The sequence below is a fragment of the Fulmarus glacialis genome, unplaced genomic scaffold (assembly GCF_000690835.1).
Source record: "Fulmarus glacialis isolate BGI_N327 unplaced genomic scaffold, ASM69083v1 scaffold11891, whole genome shotgun sequence".
NCBI classification, from domain to species: Eukaryota; Metazoa; Chordata; class Aves; order Procellariiformes; family Procellariidae; genus Fulmarus; species Fulmarus glacialis.
In genome coordinates, this window is record NW_009192181.1 from 1 (window position 1) to 20,813 (window position 20,813).

The 20,813-nt window shown below is 40.9% G+C and overlaps 1 protein-coding gene across 1 annotated transcript in view; it reads left to right on the plus strand.

The window, feature by feature from the left end:
- The first annotated feature begins 47 nt into the window (after positions 1-47).
- The window catches only part of PLXNC1 (plexin C1), a 69,056-nt gene continuing 48,290 nt past the window's right edge, over positions 48-20,813 (plus strand). The window contains exons 1-5 of the mRNA XM_009586965.1: positions 48-308; positions 11,694-11,816; positions 13,202-13,336; positions 15,386-15,486; positions 20,668-20,782. Of these exons, the coding sequence (XP_009585260.1) occupies positions 48-308; positions 11,694-11,816; positions 13,202-13,336; positions 15,386-15,486; positions 20,668-20,782 (735 nt within the window). The remainder of the gene's footprint in view (positions 309-11,693; positions 11,817-13,201; positions 13,337-15,385; positions 15,487-20,667; positions 20,783-20,813) is intronic.

The following is a 20,813-nucleotide window of genomic DNA, read 5'->3' on the forward strand; positions in this document are numbered from 1 at the left end:
ACTACAGGTTGAAGGCCAGGTTGGGCGAGGACACGGAGCCACCGAGCATGGCCGTCCTGCACCAGCTGCGCCCCTCAGAGGGTGGCCTTACCTTGCAAGGGCACGTGTATTTGGACTGCGGGTGCAGGAGCCTCATCGTCTCCTCCAGCCTTGTCCGCCAGGGCGAGCGGGGCTGGTGGGTGGGTGTTTTCCGCCACAGCCGCGGCACCAAGGCCTGGAATGCCACCGCCGTCTGCATCTTCGGGATGGAGGAGATGAAGGAGCAAGCCTGTGCGTCCACACACTTCATCATGAACGGGAAGAGCTGTGTAAGTCTGGGCATCGTTTTGCTAAGCTTTCCTCCTGCACGCCATTGTTGTCACTGTTGTTGTTGTCGCTGTGCATGACTTGTGGGGTGTCCCTGACCTGAAGGCACGTGAAGTTTGGGGGGAACTTCAGAGCCGCGCCAGGCTTTGCGCATCAGCCCTGGCTCCATCAGTCCTAATGATTTCTCCAGCACTTTCTGTTTCTAAAGAGCTGATCCCTTACCAGATTCTCGAGTGTCCTTCCCACCTACATCTCGGGAAAGACATGTCTGAGGGAACACCGAGGGCATCCTGGGTCGGGCTGGAGCCTTGGGCTCCTCACTCAATGCGCTCTTTTCTGTCAAGGATTAGTCGTACTTCATTATATTTTCCGTACAGCCTAGATAAAGCATCTCCTACCTTATTCTGTGCATTCACATCTCATGTCATTGCAGCTACATCAGAAATGAAAAAAAGCCCCTCAAATTGACTCCTGTGCGTTGTTATCCCCATTGCTCACTAGTTATTATTTATGGTTGCTTGTTTGGTGATAAGTGCTTCCCAAACCTCCCAAGATTGGCCTTGCTCGAGAGGCCACCCCCCCAAACCCATATGCGCAGCAGACAGCAATAGGCGATATGTCTTTGTTGTTGCAGTGGTTACATTTTCACAGGCAGTGGTATCCCATGGAGATCCCCTAGTCACCTACTTCTCTAACACTCTCTCTCCAGCTCCTTCCTCTTTTTGAGGGTGAGCTGTGCACATGGAGGGCAGGGTGGACAAGGCTACCAGCTTTGCTGTGGCCTCGGTAGCTAGTAAAGAAACGAACCAAAAATGAAATTCAAGAAGCTAAAAATGTAATTCAGGAGAAGAAGGTGCTTTTGCAAGCCCTGTCCATGCTTTTAAGTCACACTCAGAAGTCTTTTCAGAGCTGTGGCTCTGAAAGGAACAACACTGAAAATTATCAGGGACAACCGTAGGGGATCAAGCAAGCCATCATAAAGCAAGCCCTGGCCTTTTGCAGCTCCCCCACCATCCAGGCACTTTGCAGCTTAACCCCTGAATCCTTGCTGCGTTATGATGGGAGTTTGTTGGAAACTCCTTGAAAGAAGTGCGGTAGATTTACTGTCGCTCCTTGGCTTCCCAAATCTAGCCCCTAGCAGAGCGCAGTGCTGAGATTCTTCCAAATACAAACTACCGGAGGGCACGTGTGATTCAGTCTGCTCATCTCCCTACTGAGTCGCGAGACTATTGCCAGTGTTAGAGGACATAGTTATGAATGAGAACCCCATATGTGGGTGAAACAACTGTGCTGAAGTAAATAGTGAAACTCTCGCAACAGAGCCGGAGCCAGCCCTTTGATTTCCAGTGCCAGTTCATAGCTTACTGCATGATTTCTGTGCTCTCACAAGACAAACTTGCTGAATTAATTTGAAGTCTCATCCTCATCCCAAAATACCTATTTGCTAGTTGTATTTTTAATTTGTATTCCTTGTTCCTAATTACTTGTGGGGTTTCTTCGTGAGGTGCTTTCTGAGCCTGCAAAGCGAAAAAAAAGAAACTTGCCTGGGCAGCAGATCCTTTATAAACACTTTCCAAAGCCCCACGCTAGAAATTCCAGAAGAGTCTCATGGATTTCATAGAGTGAGATAATGCACCTAAGGTGAGGCAGGTATTCCTGTCTGACTGGTGTTCCTCTCAATCCCCCGTCCCCATTGCCTCCCAGTGCCTGAATATGAAAAATCAATGATCCACTTGTTTAAGGATTGATCTGATTCAGACTCCTGTGACTCCAAAGTTACTTTCATGTCCCAAAAGGCTCATCCCCCCTGGAAATGTAAATTATATTTGGCTACAATGCTGAAGAATCCCAACTTAAAAAATTATTAAAAGGATTGTTGGCTTAACATTATGTCCCTAACTATGGTGATGTTATTAATCATGATATTTTGGCACAACAGTATATACAGTTTACCACTGACAAGGAAGAGGTGTTTTAATATTTTGTGAGATAGCAGGACATCTGGGTGTTGTGTAGTAATATGACCTATAACATTACATAGCTAATTATGCTCCCTTTTTAAGCTAATTATATGTGCTTATGGTGTATAAACATAGAAATAAATGCATGTAGTTCAGCTTTAAAATGTTTTTCTACACTACAGAAGGTTAGGCTAAGCTATTGCAGAGTAAGTTTGGAGATGACAGGCCCATATGCTGCTGCTTCTGGGTTGTTTTAGTCCAGATCCTTCTACTGTCTCTCACCAAATCATGGGAATCCCTGCAAACGTGGAACATGCTCTTCTTGGACTCAGAAGTGCGCGGGCTTCAGAACTGGCAGGAAGACGGTGCACAGCGCGTCCGTCAGTGCGCAGCTTGTAGGAGGAATGTGTGCAATAGCTAGCAGTGGCTCTGGCCAGAAAGGGGTGCCTCGTAGCACGGAGCCATCACGAGTACGTTGTAGTACAATGTGTAGGAATGGTAGGAAGCAACAGTAGTTAACGTGTGCTTTAAAGCCCAGTCTTTTAAAGACAGTGTTGGTGTTGAGCAAATGAATGTGTTGCAGGATTATGATTGCCTGGAGTGCAAGACCTGTACGGTGTTTGTGGCGGGTGGACCCTGCTGAATGTCAGCCTGACTTTTGCATTGCAGATGCCATGTGTTGTAGGTGCTGCGGGTCTTAGTCTTCTTTGCTGGGTACACTTGAAGCTCAGGCGTGATATGAGGTACAGTGATCGTGATCACTGGCACAGACTGTCAGTTTATGTAGAAATTGAAAACACAATTTTTTTTTCACTGCAGGAATACCATTTATAGTCAGAGTATACGTTAGGGAGTAGTGGCGTTTGTTTTCGTTCTGATCATGTCATTCTTCAGATTTCTGTAATTATTCTGATTACATTTAGGCAAGACATCCTCTTACCTGTCTGCGCTCACACAGCTGCTCATATTTGCACTGTGTTGGCACTGCAAGAGGGACTTAGCCCGAGATATTTGTGGTCCTGAATTCCCTGCTATGCTACTGCTGCATGTTCTACTCTGAACTCATTCTTGTGAGGTACTGAGCTTTCTGGCCCTGACCCAGTAAAGCACTTAAGGGCATATTTAACAGTAGGCATATAAGTAGTTCCATCATCTTCAGGGGAGCTGCCCATGCATCTAAAGTTAAGCGTGAACTTGAGTACAATTTGGATTGGAACCAAATTGTTCCACACCCTGTAGGAACTCATTGTAGGTGTGTAATCTCTTTAGCCTCACATGGCTACTTAGGCCAAGGTTGACATTTGCATAACGTTTTAATGCTGCGTTTGAGTCTGTCATTGAAAATTAGTAATTTTTAAGATCCTTGCTTACCAACTTTATCAAAAAGTAGGTGACTGCTACAAATTCTGCGGAATTGCTGCTTATGAGAACTAGCCAATTCTATTTTAGTTTTGTGCAGTAGTGTGCACAAAGCATTTTGTCCTAGTTGGATGTGTTTATTCTGGACATATATAATACTGGATTCCCAGAGACATGATCCGTAACTAGCAAGAGGCAAGTAGTGTCTTAGATGAAACTACTCTGAAAACATTTTGCGGTTTTATATTTAGCTTGTTTTCCTCTGATCCCACGTCTCTTAGTTTTGATTATGTCTGCTTATAGGCACTGTTGAGGTGTATGTGTTAATGGACTCGCTACCATAACCTGCGTGTACGTAAGCGCATCTTCTTCACAATTTCTTTAGTTAATAGATGTGAATTTGCCAAATCTCATTCTCTGTTCGTTTGTTTTTTTCAGAAACCTGACTGAGCACTAACAAACATTTTTGGTGGATCACAATTACGAACTCGAACCTCCTTAGTCAGTACATAGGAGGAATGCTGGAATTTGTCACAAACTTGATCCAGTAGCTAGTGAGCTTTAAGAAGGCCTTTCCTTCTGTTGTTCCATGGCTGAAAAGGAGCTACTAGAATCTCAGATCTCTCCCAGAGATCCCAGGATCTTGTGGATCACAACCAAGCAGATGAGTAGGAGAAGGGCTCAAATTAGACAACATCAACAGGAGAGAATTGTAGGGTGTTGCCTTACCTAACCTCAATGACAAATCTGGAAATCAGTTTTGCCATTAAAAAAAGTTGCATGGGAAGAAAAGGATTCTACAATTTTTCAGGGAGAAAATAAAAAAAAGTGTTCGGCATACACGTGTAAGGTGTGTAGTTTATATTAAGGTGTTTATTTTATGATGTGCAAAGGCTAAGTAGCTACTGATAGCTACTGAATGCTAAGCTATCTTGGTTGGATTTTAATCTGCTATTTAATGCAAGTGGAGATATATAACAGTCTGTTCTTCGAATTTTTCCATTTTTCAGTGGGTGATAAATATGTGGGTTGGTATTTGCCCCTTAATTTATCGAGCATAGTTTGGAATCCTAGGACAAATCTTAGCTGGTATAAGCTCTACTGAAATGAGATTTTGAAGTCAACAGAGTCACATCAGTTTAGTCACGGCCATTAATTTGCAGGAATGACATTTGAATTTGTGTGGTAACTCATTCCAAAATGATTCGTAGTCTTTTATTTAAGGAAAGAATTACAGACTTCTAAATATCATTTGGTATCAAAATTGATCCTGTAATAATTTTCCAGTAGTAAAGTCATCTCCTGTGTATTACCAGACTGCTAGTATTTCATCTGATGTTTGACAGATTTCTAGAGTTAACGTTTCTAGAGTGAATATTTCTGCCCGGTTACAATGAATTTTCGGTTCGTGCCTGTTTGGTGTGGGAAATAAGCCATAGGAGACTTGTAAACTCTCACATTGTCAGTAAGAAGAGGAGTTGCTTTTAGTCATCTGGCTTCACCAGGTGTTCTTAGCGGAAACTTTTGAGAGCCTGGGGGCTCTTGAACAGAGGATTCGCTTCCAATCGTTCAGCTTGGAAGGAACCTCAGAGGAGGTCACCAGTCCAGCAGGGTCAGCTCTGAGATCAGACAAGGTTGCTGTGGGCTTTGTCCTGTCAGGTCTTGACACCTCCAGGGGTGGAGACTGCACAACCTCTCTGGACAACCTGTTCTGCTTAATTGTCCTCATAGTGCTGTTTTTTAATCTCCTGTCCACTAGAAACTTCCCCTGTTTCAGTTTGTGTCCTGCATACACCTCAGTCAAGAGCCTGGATCTGTTTCTCTGGTCCCTCTGAAATTGCCTCTTCTGTAGGCTGAGCCAGCCTGGTTCCCTCAGCCTTTCCCCACAGGGCAGGTGCTCCAGGCTTTGACCATCACAGTGGCCCACCGCTAAACTCGCTCTGATTTATCAAGATCAGTGCTGTACTGAGGGTCCCAGAACTGAGAGCACTATCCTAGACACAATTGAACATGTGCCAGGTAAACGAGAATAATCACTTTCCTCGCTTGATCTGGCTATGCTCCTATCGATACAACCCAGGATACTGTTAACCTTCACTGCTGCCTGGATACACCATTTAGCCTACTGCCCTCCAGGACCTTTGTGTCCTTTTCAGCAGAGCTGCTCTCTAGTCTTAGTCCGTCCCAGGGTTAGTCCCTCCCAGCTGCAGGACTTTGTATTTGTCCTTGCTGAATTTTTTGGGGTTCCTGTTGGCCTATTCCTATAGCCTATCTAGGTCCCTCTGAATGGCAGCCCTGCACTCAAGCATGACAACTCATTTTGATGTCATCTGCAAGCTTAACCCAGGAGCTTTTAGTGTCTTCCTCCAGATCATTGATAAAGATATTGAGCAGGACATGTCCCAGGATAGGTTCCCTGAGGAACTCCACCTGTAACCAGTGTCTAGGTAGAGTAAACAACATTAACCAATACCCTTTGAGCCTGATGATCCATCCAGTTTTTCCACCCATCCAGTAGTCTCCCTTGTCTGAATTGTGACACCTCAACTTGGATACAAGGATGCTGTGGGAAATGGTGTCAAGAGCCTTGCTAAAGTCGGCAATCAGGTTGGTCAGGCATGATTTATCCTTGGTGAATCCATGCTGACTTTTCCCAGTCACTTTCTCCTTCTTCTTGTGCCTAGAAATGGCTTTCCTAGGGAAAAAGTGAGACTGACCAATGTGTAGTTCCTCTTGTCTTTTTTTGAAGATGGGTGCAGTATTTGCCTTTATTCAGTTGTTGGAGGCTTCCCCTGTTCTCCACAACTTTTGAAATATGAGAGAATGGCCTTGCAATGTCATCAGACAGTCTCTCAGCATCTTCCTACAGATCCCATCTGGTTCCCCTGGGACTTTTATAAGCTGATATTTCTTAAGCGATCCCTGGCTTACTCCTCTTCCAGCACTGGTAGTTTCTCTTCTCCTTGAACTCTGTAGGTAAAAATGACCACAAGACCTTGTCGGTGAAGTCAGAGCCTTATCTGCATCTACTGTCAGTAAACCACTTGAAATATTCAGCAGCTGGTGCACATTTTCATTGTTTATTCTTTTATTGCTCATGTGGTGGTAGAAGCTCTTCTTGTTGCCCATAACATCCCTTGCCAGTTGAAACACCAGGTGAGCTTGGGCTTTCCTAACACCATCCCTACATGTCCAGGCAGTTCCTCCTCAGTTGCTTGTTCCTGCTTCCACCTCTTCTGTACTGTTTTTCTGCATTTTCGTTAAATCATGACTTCCGTGCTTAGCTAGGGGCGATCTCCTGATACGTCTGCTTGTTTTCCTGAGTTTTATGCTTGGAGGAGGTTGTCCTGAAAGACCTACTAGCTTTCCTGAGCTCCATTTCCCTTCAAAGCTGCCTCTCAGGGGATCCCACTAAACAAGGTGAAGCCTGGTACTCTGCTGTACTTTCCTCACCGCCCTCAGGATCCTGAACTCAGTTATTTCATAGTTACTACGGTGAAGGCTGCCAATGATTATCACATCTTCAGTCAGTTCTTCCTTGTTTGTGAGTAGCAAATCCAGGAGAGCATCACCCTTCACTGACCCCATAAGGTTAACAAAGCCTGGGGTCCCATCTCCTTCACTTTGCCCCCAGAGCTCTGTAGTCCTGATCTGCACTAGGCAATGTCTTTGGTGTCCACGTGGATGTGCAACAATGGGTGGTGGTCCAAGGAATGGAAAATCATTGGCAATCTCTCTGCAATGTAATGGATCAGGGCCCCTAAAAAAAAAGAAACCTGTTGTAACAGCATGACGGTTTAGCAGTTGTGTGCTTTCATCCTTGACAGGAGGGAATCTCCAACCACGGTCACCCACCACTTCCTCTTGCTTTCTGCTAATGCTCTGTTCAAGCTCAGTTGGTTTCAAAGCCTTCCTTAATGGAGCTTGTTCTCCCTCATTGGTTATTAGGACACTTTATCAATTCTGTAAACTCAAATCTAAGGACAGAGGAGGAGCATTGCTGCTGCTGCAAGAAGTCACAAATTTCTAGCCTCCCCCATCTCAGGAGTCTCCATCAAACTCTTGCTCAAGCATAGCCTCTGACTGTCCCTCCTGCCTTGCGTCATGGGGCTCAGGACCTTGCCTCTGCAAGGTCTCTGTGAAGACCCTCTCATTTCCTGGTCATCCTGATTTTTTGCAGCCTGCTCACCTGGGATGATTTGTCCACCTAGCATTGCTATGCAGTGCACAAATTAAAAAACCTCATGGAAATAAAATTTTTGAATAGTTCATCTCCTCATTCCTTAGCCCTAATAAAGGCTCGCTGCATGCACCAATATTTAAGTATGTTATCCTCTGATATAATAAAAATTGGTGCAGGAGGTTGAAGGGTGGTGAAGTTAAGAAAGAAGAATGAGGTTCCAGAAGTTTTTTCGCTCTAGGAAAAACATCTATGTATTGTTCCAGTGTTGACTATTGCCATGCGCTGCTCACAAGTCTTATGTCCTTTTGTATAGCTGCATCTGTTCATTCACTCTGATGCTCAAACCCTTTATTTTCACTTTTTGGCCAGCTGCAATATGTTGAGTGCTGCGTGAGCTAAAAATGCTGCCCTTCCCTCTGAGGCACACAATGTAAAATAATCAGGAGGAAATCAAGACAGAAAGTAGAAGTGTGAATATGGTTGTACAGCTGGAATCGTACAGAGATAAATCTGAAAATGACATGCAAAATAGAAAATTAGTATAAATACCTTTCATGCCAATAACCAAACAGCATAGGGGGGTGAACTTAAAAGCTAAATGTGAGTTAATTCAGGAGATCTCTAGGCTTACCTGTGCACGTGAAGATTTTGGGGGACTATAGAATAGAACAGAGGGTGGAACTGAAAAATTAAAAAAAGAAAGGTCTTCTAGAGCAGTATTGTCTTTTCTTTTGCTTTTGTTGTTTTTGTATGAGCCTGAAAATGTTGCAGGATAGATGGATAGATGATCATGGAGATGAGTGACTTTTCAAGTATAAAGGAAGTTTAGACTGTAAATGCATTTTAAGGATGGATTTAGCTGTGAAAGAAAAAGCTTGGGAAAGCCCTACAGTGCTGTAACCCCATTAGTCACAGTGGAAGAGGTAAAAGAGCTTGTTAAAAAAATAAATGCACATGGAAAAGGGATGACAGAAGGGTGAAAGCAGCAGCTGCACCCTGGAGGGAACGGGCAAGCTGGAGAAATAGGTTGCAAAAGAGAGAAGGCAATTTTTGTTGTGACTGCCCACCGTCTAAATTCCCCCGCTTCTTATCTGTATTAGCTCAATGTCACATTGACCCTCCCTCTGGCAAGCAGAGTGAGGGGAGGAGGCTTCCACACTTGTCAGTATTGGTTCTTCAGCCAGATGAGGAGGATGCACTGATATGACAGTAGTTATTTTACTAGTATGTGGGTCAAAATAAAATCTGGCAGCAAAGCTTTTCAGAGACTGGGTGAGTCCTCCCCTCTTCTGTGATCTTTTTGTACAGAGTCTGTGAGGAATCTAGGGTGTTTTGTTTTCCTTACGCTACTATATGGTGCACTGCAGAAAAAAAAGTCCTCATTCTGGTGGAAATGAAAGCCTAGAAGCTTCACCTCCTCACTCCTTAGCCTGAGTGAAGGCTCATTGTGTGCACCCATGCTGGAGTTTTGTGATCTAATAAAGAAGTGAGTTAACTTTTTCCACCTTAAAATGCTTGCAATCACTTCCCCCCCACTCCCCATCTAAAACCGACCTCCATGGCAGTGGAGTTTCATGCCTAAGTGGGTTTTATTGAAGTTCTGTGCCGGTACATGACAGTTCCTGTGTCTTCTTCCTGCTGCACTGTGCTGGTTTTGGCTGGGATAGAGTTAATTTTCTTCAGAGTAGCTAGTATGGGGCTATGTTTTGGATTTGTGCTGAAAACAGTGTAGATAATACAGAGATGTTTTTGTTATTGCTGAGCAGTGCTTACACAGAGTCAAGGCCTTTTCTGCCTCACACCACCCCACCAGAGAGTAGACTGGAGGTGCACAAGAAGTTGGGAGGGGACACAGCCGGGACAGCTGACCCCAACTGACCAAAGGGATATTCCATACCATATGATGTCATGCATATAAAGATGGGGAAGAAGAAGGAAGGGGGGGACGTTCGAAGTGATGGCGTTTGTCTTCCCAAGTCACTGTTACATGTGATGGAGCCCTGCTTTCCTGGAGATGGCTGAACACCTGCCTGCCGATGGGAAGTGGTGAATTAATTCCTTCGTTTGCTTTACTTGTGTGTGTGGCTTTTGCTTTGCCTATTAAACTGTCTTTATCTCACCCCACGAGTTTTCTCACTTCTACTCTTCTGATTCTTTCCCCCATCCCACCAAGGGGGAGTGAGTGAGCGGCTGTGTGGTGCTTCGTTGCCGGCTGGGGTTAAACTACGACATGCATGAAAAAAAAGGTTTTAAATACGAAAGTTAATCAAGTCTTCTTTTACTCCAAGTGGCTGTTCTTGCAAGCTAATTAAAATAATTCAGATGACTGAAAAATATTTTAATTGACTTAGGATTGCAGTTTAGAAAAAATTTATTTCTATGTGGAAAGACTTTTTGGGTTAAGCCAGCATCCTAGCATGCAAGAGAGCTGAATTCAGCTGTTACTGTGTTACGGATTCGCTTCGTAACTTTGAGAAATGCCTTCACCTGTCTGCAAAATGTCAGTTTTAATGGTCCATTCTCACACTTTGTCTTGGCATTAAAGCGAAATAGGTTCTTGCACTCAGAGAGTTCCTGTAGGTTTAGGAATCCGTCCTTGAGGCTGCGATTCTGGGTTTTGTAAGCTGACCTACTGGGCTTGTTCCGAAGGACCTGGACCTACCTCAGCTCTTCCCCCCACCTCTTCATGCCTGCTGCTCCTTTGTGTCAGCACTGGCGTCTGTGCAGCCACATGTTCATGTGATGAAGAGAATGACTCAAATGAAAATTTAGGTAGGTAGGTAGGTAGATAGATTTACAGACCATTTTCTAGGCACACCTCATTTCCTTAACCAAGCTCACTGGAAAGCATTATACTAATAGAGGGGAAGGGGAGGTAGAGCTTGGATGGGTTTGGACCCATTTGAAGAGCAGGTGGGATCACACCTTTGGCAGCATCTGCCATGGAGATTGACTTAAAGCAATTACAGGACTGCAAAACTGAGGTACTTGCTTGCTAGGGAGGTGTCTGGGCTTGTAGGGAGTTTGGGGCAGAGACCATCTCTCACCTGGTGAATGATCTTATTCTCACACATCGGGGTATCCTTTCAGCACTTGATCGTCTACAGTCGGCGTTATTTGCTTTGATTTTTCCTTCCGCAAGATACAGGGATTTCCTGCATGATGTTTTCTTTCATGAGCTGCTTACACGTGTTTGTCACTTAACTTTGTGGGTAACATGTTGATTTTAAAGTTCACACAGGTACATTTATGTTCTTCCTGACATGAACTTTATGCCGCTTTATCTCATTTTTATATTTATGTAATACGCAAGTCTCAACTTCCTTTAGTGTAAAGCAGGAAGCCAGAGGGGGGAGGATGAAGCTCCGCATTTTCTGACATACACATGCACACAAAAAAAAAGAAGAGTTTGTGTGTTTGAAGTGCCTTCTTTCTCCAGAATATTTGCATGCCTTTAAAAGTGGTTGCTGAGCGTGTCTGTAGCCTTCATGGTAGATGCAGTCAGGTGATGGCAAAGCATGGCTTCATTGAGAAGAACTGACAATTCGGAATAAACCCAGGACATTACATCCCAAAAAAGAGAAATTCTGTTGCAAGGTAAAACTTGATGCTGTTTAGCCAAGTCTGTGTCCCAGTGAGGTCAGTGATTTAGCTGCAGTAGATGTAATCTCTATCACAGTTGCCATGTATAAAAAAGAAGTAGTTTCATGTTTCATGTGCCGTTTCCAATGATATGTTGCTCAGAATTAAAATGTTACTCAAAGTATTGTCTAAAGTTGAGTTCTCTGAGAATCTTTCCAGGGATTCTTCTTTTTCTTTTTCTTAACATTTTGCAGTATAGGTGAATGATTTTGTAATAGCTTTCTCTTATATCTGATTTTCAGGAGGCACGATCAATCAAGAAATTACCTACCTTGATTCACTCTGGATTAGTGGCTGTTTATGGCACAGTTGTTTTGAATCAGATAGTTCTCTTTTTGGGAACAGATGATGGACAGTTACTGAAGGTAAGCTGAGCGTGGCAGTTCTTCCCTTCTCCATCAGCTGCTGCTGTGTTCAAGTGGGTAAATGTTTCCTGGTTTAGGCACTGTATTATAAACAGATATAATCCTCTGAATCTCTGTTTAATTTTTGTTTGTTTGTGCAGTAACTGCTGTATTGTTACTTGGAGAGGAAGATAACTTTCAAAAGCAATTATGTACCCTGCTTAAAATTCAAGGAAACATTTCATTGAACTGCTAATGCCCACAGTATCAATGTATGGACTGTGGGGTTCTCAGTTACTCTGTCTTTTGTTTCCTTGCTTGCTTTGATTTTCCAGTAGGAATATTAAATATTGTTAGATTTTGAAAGCATATTTATTTGTTTGTTAGCCTATCTATGTGATGTGAATAGCTGTCTGTTAGAGAGAAAAATCAAGATTCATTTTGCCTTAGCTTCTGAATAGTTGACCTACGCTAGCTTAAATCGATCAACCTGGAAGTGAAAGTCATTTCATTATCAAACTTTTCAACCATCCAGTTAAATATCTTTTAAGCTTTAAGTTTTTTCTGGGTTTTGCAAGAACATGCATTTCCTGTCTACGCTGCAAAGGATGACTCTCATTTTTTGTTCTTATTAAGCAGGCAGTTGGAGAGGAAGATAGTAGAGAGCTTGGAAAACTTTTGCCCATTTGTTTCACTGTGCTTTTGATAATGAAAAATGAAATTGAAGTCTTCCGTGTCTCTTTAGCACAGTGGAGACCTTGAACATATCTCCCTTGTTTAGTCATGTTTATGGAAAACCTTATATCAATGTTGGTGTGCTTATTAATTTGCAAAATAACGTTTCTGTGGTCTCTGGTTCTCTTGAACTCTGTGCGAAGGGTGGTGGAAAACTGTAGAGTTGGGCAAGGTAAGAAAAAGGAAACCACCTCAGATGTGTACTCACAAAAGCCACAAAGAAAATTCTGTCCTGAAGACAGTTGTCAGTGACTTGTATAGGTTCCTTTTTACATTATGGGTATCTGGATGTTAATTTGTTTTCTGAAGGCTGATACTTTCTTGTCCGTTCATAGGAATACTTAACACATTATGACTTTGGGATATAGGCGTCTCTTCCACATTCCGTTTCTGCGTCAATCAGGAACATACTTGGTGGGAGGGATGTTTCATACACTAAACCAGTGCCAGATTCAGTGCAAAATGTGTCTGGCATGGATTTTGTTGACATTCTGTTCGGGTGGTCTTTTCCTCCATCTTTCTGCAGTGTGAGAGAAGGTGCAGTAGGTGAATTGAATCAGGGCACAGTAAATAATCTCAGAAACTCTGATGTAGCTGAAATTAGGCTTTTGTTTAAAATGCTGACTGATCAATAAAAAGGCTCATGAATAATTTAATTTCATGTATTTTAGGCTATTCTTAATGAGGATATGGAGTCTAATTGCCCAGAGATTTTATATGAAATTAAGGAAGAAACCTCCATTTTCCCCAAACTTCGACTTGATCCAGTAGATAATAACTACATCTATCTGTCCTCTGCCAATAAGGTAAGCACGATATTAAATAAGATAATAAATTCAAGTAAACTACTGCTTTAAGGATTTCTGCCACTTTATAAGTGAAGCATCAGTTTGGGCCAGAGTCAGACCTTAAATATCCAAACTGCTGTTACCAACTTTACATCTAATATCTGGTTATGTTGTCTGAATTTGGGCTGCACTTCTGCAGAGCTCAGAAGAGCTTCCACTGTCATGGTGCTTGCCTACTGTTGCTATGATCCAGCAACACCCTTAATCCCATGCTTATTTTATGTCGTTCTGTCGAGAGAATCTTTGTTTCTCTTTTTCCTGGAGGCATCATATAGACTCAAGCTTGGAGGTAGCAAACAAAACTTGTAGACTCTTTGGAGACAGAGTTCCTCTGAATTAGCAATCCAGGTATTGGTAGGCCAGGGTTTGCTAGTCAATTATGGAGTTTCTGATGTGGAGGAATCTCTTAATTTGAGAGATGGATTTGAAGTCTTAGTTCCGCTGAAATCAATGATAAAATTCTCATCATCATCAGTTAGGCATAGACTTTAAAAAAAACAAACCAAAACAAAAACACAATCGGAAGTGATTAATGTGTATGCATAGTGAGGCCAAGTAGTTCAGCAGTCACTGGGAGCTACTGCATGTGAGCAAACGTGTCAGAGCTGCATGTTAAGCAGAGAGTGGCTCCCAGGAGCTGGTACAGTTGTTGCAGCACATCCTGCAGCAGGGCTACTGAGCATCAACTTGGCAAATTCCTTTGTCTTCCCAGCAGCAGGGAAGATGGCAGTGAAAACATAAGGGCTGGCTGCCCATCTTAGCTGGACAGGATTTCACCCAGCACTCGATTACCTTCATTTACAATAAAATCACTTTTCCAGCAGTGAACATAGCATTTTAGCCTGCCATCTGAGAGAGTGGGTAAGTTGGTGGGAGAATTCCTGACTGATATAAACCACCTATCACAAATGCAGAAGGAATCAAAAATTCAGTCAAAAGTATGTGTAGATATTCAAAGTAAAGACTTGAATTTTCTTTAGCTTTGGTAAAAGAGCAAGTTGTTACAGAGGAACAACAGCTTTTAGGAATAAACACCCCTCTCTGATCATCTCTTGGAGCTTAAATAAGGTTCTACACTGTTTTTTTTAACTTGCTAATAGTCTCTGATGTTGGCTGGTTTCTGAACTGATTATCTCACACACATTCAGGTAAATGGTAAATTGAATTTTACAAGATATGGCTGGAAAAAACAGTAAATATAGTTTTGCAGAAAGCCACGTATCCTTGTTGCTGTTCACAAAATATAGGAACTTTTAATTCTTGCAAATTTGTAAAAAAATGGTTTGAATTAGGAATATTTTTCTTACTAAGATTATTAATTAACATCGTTATTAATAACATTATTTGTATTTGTATTCAGTATTTGTAATCAGCTTTCTCTTTTTCTTTTTCCTTTCCTTTTCTGAAAATGGCTGGCTAGGACATTTGAGCTGAATGTACAAGTATAGCTACATACAATATAGTCACAATTATCTACATTTACTTATTGAAATGGCATTTTCATGCATGTGAAGTAGTTGCATGCGTTTGTTCTAGTGTGCACATACAGTAACCTGACATGGTGATGCAAACACAGATGCATTTTGTTTTGCGCATGCATTTTTGGATGCACCTTCATCAATCATTTAAAAATCTCAGTTCTGATGAGAGGAAAACGGTGTTCTGCTAAGCAGAGCATTATTTGTAAAATGTTCCTTCTTTCTATTGTTATCTATAATTCACTATACTGATCAGTCTTTCTTGTGTTAATCTGTCCATGCTGGCCTTTGAGTAGTAGAACCAAATTGTCATTGTCAGAGGTGTTTCATCATCTGATGGCAAAATACAGCTTGTGTAAAATAGGCTGCATATTTCTATGCAAAGGTCTTCTGGCAGAGGGGACTCCATAAGGAAATTTTCCTGAAGGGATCATGCTTGGCTGCTGTCAGATTTTTAATGGTAACCCTCAATTTCGCTGTTTATGGAGGCTATTTTAATTCAGTGTGTTACTGTTTTCTTTGGGTTTAGGTGAGAAGAATACCAGTTGCAAATTGCGGTAGATACGTTTCCGAGCAAGAATGTTTATCTGCAAAGGATCCTTACTGTGGATGGTGTTCTTTGAATCTAAGGTATTTTTTGGTATTTTAGACTTTCATATAAAAGCAATGCATTATTAGTCAGTGTACATTTTGACTGGCTTGGGGCTATTCAGCATAAAGATTGTATCTACTGAATTTTTATGGAATCAATCATAGTCATAAATGTGAGACACTTTATTGTCATGTGGAAGGGAGCTCTGCACCTTTTAAAGACCATGTTAACCCTCTGATTTTTGAGGTCTACCCATAAAATATATGTTGAGCTAAGAAGAAGAAATTATTTTGATTTTAGAACAGATGTTTTTGCTTTGCAGACTGATTGAGAGATAAAATTGTATACTCATGCTTGAAGCATCTTAATAGCTGGGAGCATCTTGCGTGTGAGAATGGGGAAAAAGTGCTCAATTGTCTTCAATATTCATAGTTTCTTGCTTTGAAACCACTGCTTTTGGTTTAGGCCAGAGGAGAAGTTCTTTTTAAACACTTCATCCTCACATTTGAGTTATTAGTTTTGCTGCTTTCTTTGAAGCAGGTTTGAAAGCTATTGTACAACTTTGACCTGAACTGGAGAAATTCCTGGGTCATCAAGGAAGGTCTTGGCAATTGCAAGCAACCACATCATGTAAACCTACTCATAAACTAATCAAGGACCATCCAAAATTTATTATAGGCTTTTTGTCCTCCCTGCCCTGGTTGTGTGGCTATCTGAGAGTCTCATTTTTCTGCTGGTTAAAATCTGTCTGCTCATTTTCATCACGTGTGTGTTCATGGACAGGTTATACTCATTTGTTCTTTGTGCTCACATCACCTTGGCTTAAATAGGTTTTCCCCCCTCCCTCACAATTATCTCCTCAATGTTTTTGTGAAAGCAGTCTCTTTTTTCACTTCCATTTTGGTGTGCTAAGACAGCTAACTTCACTAAGATTCTCTCACATAAGACACTGCTTTCTTCACTCCACTCCAGTAGCCCTTCTGTGAAGTTTATGCATCCTTTTAAAGTAAGGATGGCTAGGACTGTCGCAATATTCCGGAAGAGACTTCAGCTGTGCCTTGCTCAATGGTGTTTAATCAGTCTGTCCAGGAAGCTACCTTACTTGGCGTGTTCTGGGATCACAAACGTCTTTTTCATGACATCATCACATTGGTAGGCCACAATCATCCATGATCAAATAATGCCCACAGGTCCTTCTCTTTCTTTGTTTTCTTTCCAACTGATGATTTTCCAGTCTATAACACATATGGGTTGTGAGATTTTTATTGTTCTAGGTACATGTTCTTGTACTTTATGCTTTTAAATGTCAACTCATTTCAAGGTTATCCAAGTTTTCCTGTGTGATATTCTCATCTTCCTCTGCATCTCATCATCAGCAGATGTCGATGGTGTAAACCTTCTTTTATGCCAGTTCATCAATGATTAAAACATTAAACAAAAGTAGTTAGAAGATTGGTTTTTGAGGAATTCCACTAGTAGCATTCTTTTAGAAGGTTGATACTACCCATTTTGGTTTGTTTCAATGTTAAGGTGATTTTGCTGAAGACCTGCTACTTTGTGTTTGCAAAGGTAGTTATTAGAAGAGAGTAGGTCGGTGTTTATTCTGTAATGTGTTTTCTTCAAACTCTCTTTTGCTACCTTGTTAGAAACTGTATTTGTGACAGTGCTAAGCTTTTCAGGCTTTTAGTTACCTTATAAAGAGTTTGCGAATAACAGTTATTAGTCAGTAAATCCCCCGTTTATGAGGGGAATCACCAAAAGTTTCCATCTGGTTGAAACAGAAACAATTTACTCTTTTGGAGAAAAAAGAATTACTATAATACGAATCCCGTTCAACACCCACATAATTTTTTACTCTTAAGCACTTAGTATCATTAAATTTTTGGTTTTGTGAAGAGAGAGCTCTGAGTGAAGCTTTAGAAAAAGAGGAAGTCATGTTTTTAGCCAGTATTTTAATCAAAGTCCATACATGTCCACTAAAGCAATATATTCCATAATAATTTTGAGATCGATTATATGTTTTATACTCTTCCTGGGAAATAAATTTTATATTAAATATGCACTCCATTTTTTAAATAAAACTTACCAGCAGTGCTTCGTTTTAACGATAGCGTGAACTCAAATCCAGTATTTTGATGAAAAAATCTGCACATCTTATTGCAAGTGAAAACAAAATGAAACAAAATGTTTCTGCCGTTCCTATTTTTACTCTTTCTTCCATAAGGACAAATGTATAAATTCTCCTTTTCACTTACAGTCATTCAAAACGATTAGTCATAGCATTCTGTGATTTCTCTTCATGTTTATAGATTTTCTATAGATGAATCAGGTTTACCTGAAGTATGCTGAAATTATTCCAATACAAGGCCCTGATGTTTTACATGTATTTTCCATATGGAAGTAACACAATATGTCTTAGTTATCTGGCATGACCAGACTTACTTTTGAATTTGGTCAGTGTGTATGACATGTGGACTTCATTCAGGGGCTGGTACCTTGGAAAAGGAAGCCAAAACTTTCTCTGAAACCATGCTGTCATTCCATGAGGAAATCAGTATGCTTTAGCAAGGCAGAGAGGGCAAACTCAGTAGGATCTGTAGTTAATACAAGGTTGGTGAAGCAGAGACTTAAGTAAATATGAATGAACCGGTATGCATAGGTATCGTGTTATCATAATGACATAAGAGGAACTCTATTCCAGTTGTGAAGAGGAATCTTTAGTAGTATAAAGAACTATCTTGCTGTGAAAGATGAAAAAAAATCTTGACTTTGCTTTTCTTTGTACACGTATCTATGCATGTCTGAAATCTGATCCTAGGGTTTCAAACCTTACACCTTCATACTTGTGTATAGGATCCGGTCCAGTCCGCTTTTCCAAGAAAGCCAGACTTAGTGGTTGTCTGAGTCTGTGTGTTAATTTTCAGAACCATGTGGTTCACAAATAATGTTTATCTGTTATATTCATTCCAATGTGCTTGCAAACAGTATCAATTGTCTAAAAATAGGGATTTAACAAAATAGTCTCGTCTTTAAGTGAGTGGAATGCATGTTACTCTTGGCCGGTGCAGGGCAGTTGTGAGAATTTATGCTGAGGGGCATCAGATGCTCACCTCCCCCTTTGCGACTGCTTCCTACAAAGTGACCGTTTTCCATAGCACATTGTTTGAATGTTAAAGGTCAGCTTTTAGAGCAACAAAAGACATTTTTCCTGGCATGAAGACAAGCATGACCCTGGGTCCTAAGTGACATTATTTTTTTTGCCATTAAACTCTTAGATTCTTCATTGTAGATGAGGGAAACAAGTTCACTGCTTATGTTCCTCAAGCAGTCTAAGAAGGCAAATAACTTTGTCCTAGGACAGTTTTAAATATTCAGCTTTATAAACAGTTTTCTTTTTTAATATTTTAATATTAGTGTCACTGAAATGCATACACTTATTTACTGCCAAGTATTGCAAGTGTGTTGCCTTGCGTCTTCAACATCCTCAGCCTGTCAGAAAATATAGGATGTCTCTCTCCCATGCATCATTGCCAGTGAAAGTTATCTGCCTGTACATATCTGAGCATCAGGTTTATGCACTTCTGTTGATGACAGATCCCATCCTCTGTGGTTCTAAAACTGTGGTGCTAATGGACCTTTGTGATCTCAGTAAGGTGAAGAGAGATATAAATGAGACTGAAATTTGTCCTAGTTCAGACAGTTTGAAATATGTCAGGCATAGTCCCAATTCCTTGCAGTATAGTTATGATCTGAATGTATTCAGATGCAAAGCCCCACTAGGTTCTTGTGCAGCAGGAACTCAGTTTCCTGAGTTAGACCACAAAGGAAGTGACCTAGTGCTTAACTGCATTCCAGTTGCCAACGTCTTCATCTACAGCGAAGATGGCTTTATAGTTTCTATGGTTTATGGGGTTATTTCGGGCATTTTGGAAAGTGGTGGATATTTTTCCTGAAAGTCATTCTTGTGTTATTCCTTCTGGAGAGAAAGCACATTGTTTGTAAAATACGTTTATACAGTGAGCTTGTCATGAAAAAGGCCCATGCTTTGCAAATATGTATTCATTTCTAGTTTTTAGCGAAGGAATAGTTCATTAAGGCACATGTCACTGATCACATGATTGAAGCTATACATGCTTCTATGTTTGGTAGAAAAGTAGTATTACTAAACCGTTATCACATGTTACATTTATTTATAAATATTCAATCTTAATATTAAAATATTAAGATATATGCAGTTAGCACTTGTCTTTAATTGCTAGCTATATGAAATTACTTGGAGTTAGTCTATGGGTTGTTCATTAACTGTTCACAGCAGACAGTATTTTAAGGATTCACCTTTCAAACTCAGTGATTGTCCATCTAATTTGTATGCCTGTGTTCTCTTTTTCTTATCACGTTTTTAATACGTGTAATCTTTGTAGTACTTGTAGTACAGGTTTTCCTCATTCTTCCTTAATTTTCTGTTGTGTAGTTTCTGTTTCTACAGTTTGGCATGTATAACATTTTTATTTACTTTGTGCCATCCTACTTCTGAAATTGATTTTTTTCTTGAAGACAGAGCAATCTACCTTTTCAAGAACTACCTTTTCAAACCCATTGTTTTTAACCAAGTGCACTGACATAAAAGGGAAAGATTACCATTCACATCAGTGGATGACAGAGAAGATTAGGAAGGAGGATGTATCTCATCAACTATACACATTTGTAGCATAGCTCTACATCTGAGCCTCACCCCCATCTCCTCTTATACTCTTTGGAGAGAAAGAGCAGCTTCTATAGGGTGATTAATTTCACTTTTGTATGAATGTCTAAAATAGGTTAGGTGAATTGCACCCTGAAAGAGAATATTTCTTCCCATTGAGTGTAGAGGGAACTGGGGTGTCAGATCTAGAACTGTACAACGGAGCAACCAAGTTGGAGGTGATGAATTTTATCCCAGGCTACCAAGTCCACTGTTACTGGCCAAGCATCTAATATTTGCTTGAGTCCCATTGACTTAATGAGGACCCTAGAGCATATATCAATGCATTGTAATTTACTTTGATAAGCAGAAGATTTTACTGATTGTTTTCCTGAAGCTTTTTGCAGTTATAACCATATTCCTGTAAAAAATCAATAGTGTTCCTGTAAAAAGTCAATTACATTAAATAAGTTGAAGTACAGTGTCTGAAGTCAAAGCCATGATAAGGAGGCTAGTGTAATTTTATGTATACTTTTAGGTGCACATTAAAAGAAAATTGTACACGTTCAAACAGCATAAAGGGTTGGTATAACATTACACATGCACCTGATAAAGATCTGAAAATCCTGCTAAGTTTCCCTGCCAAAAATCAGGTATGTACACCCAGTTTTATGCGTGTTTGTT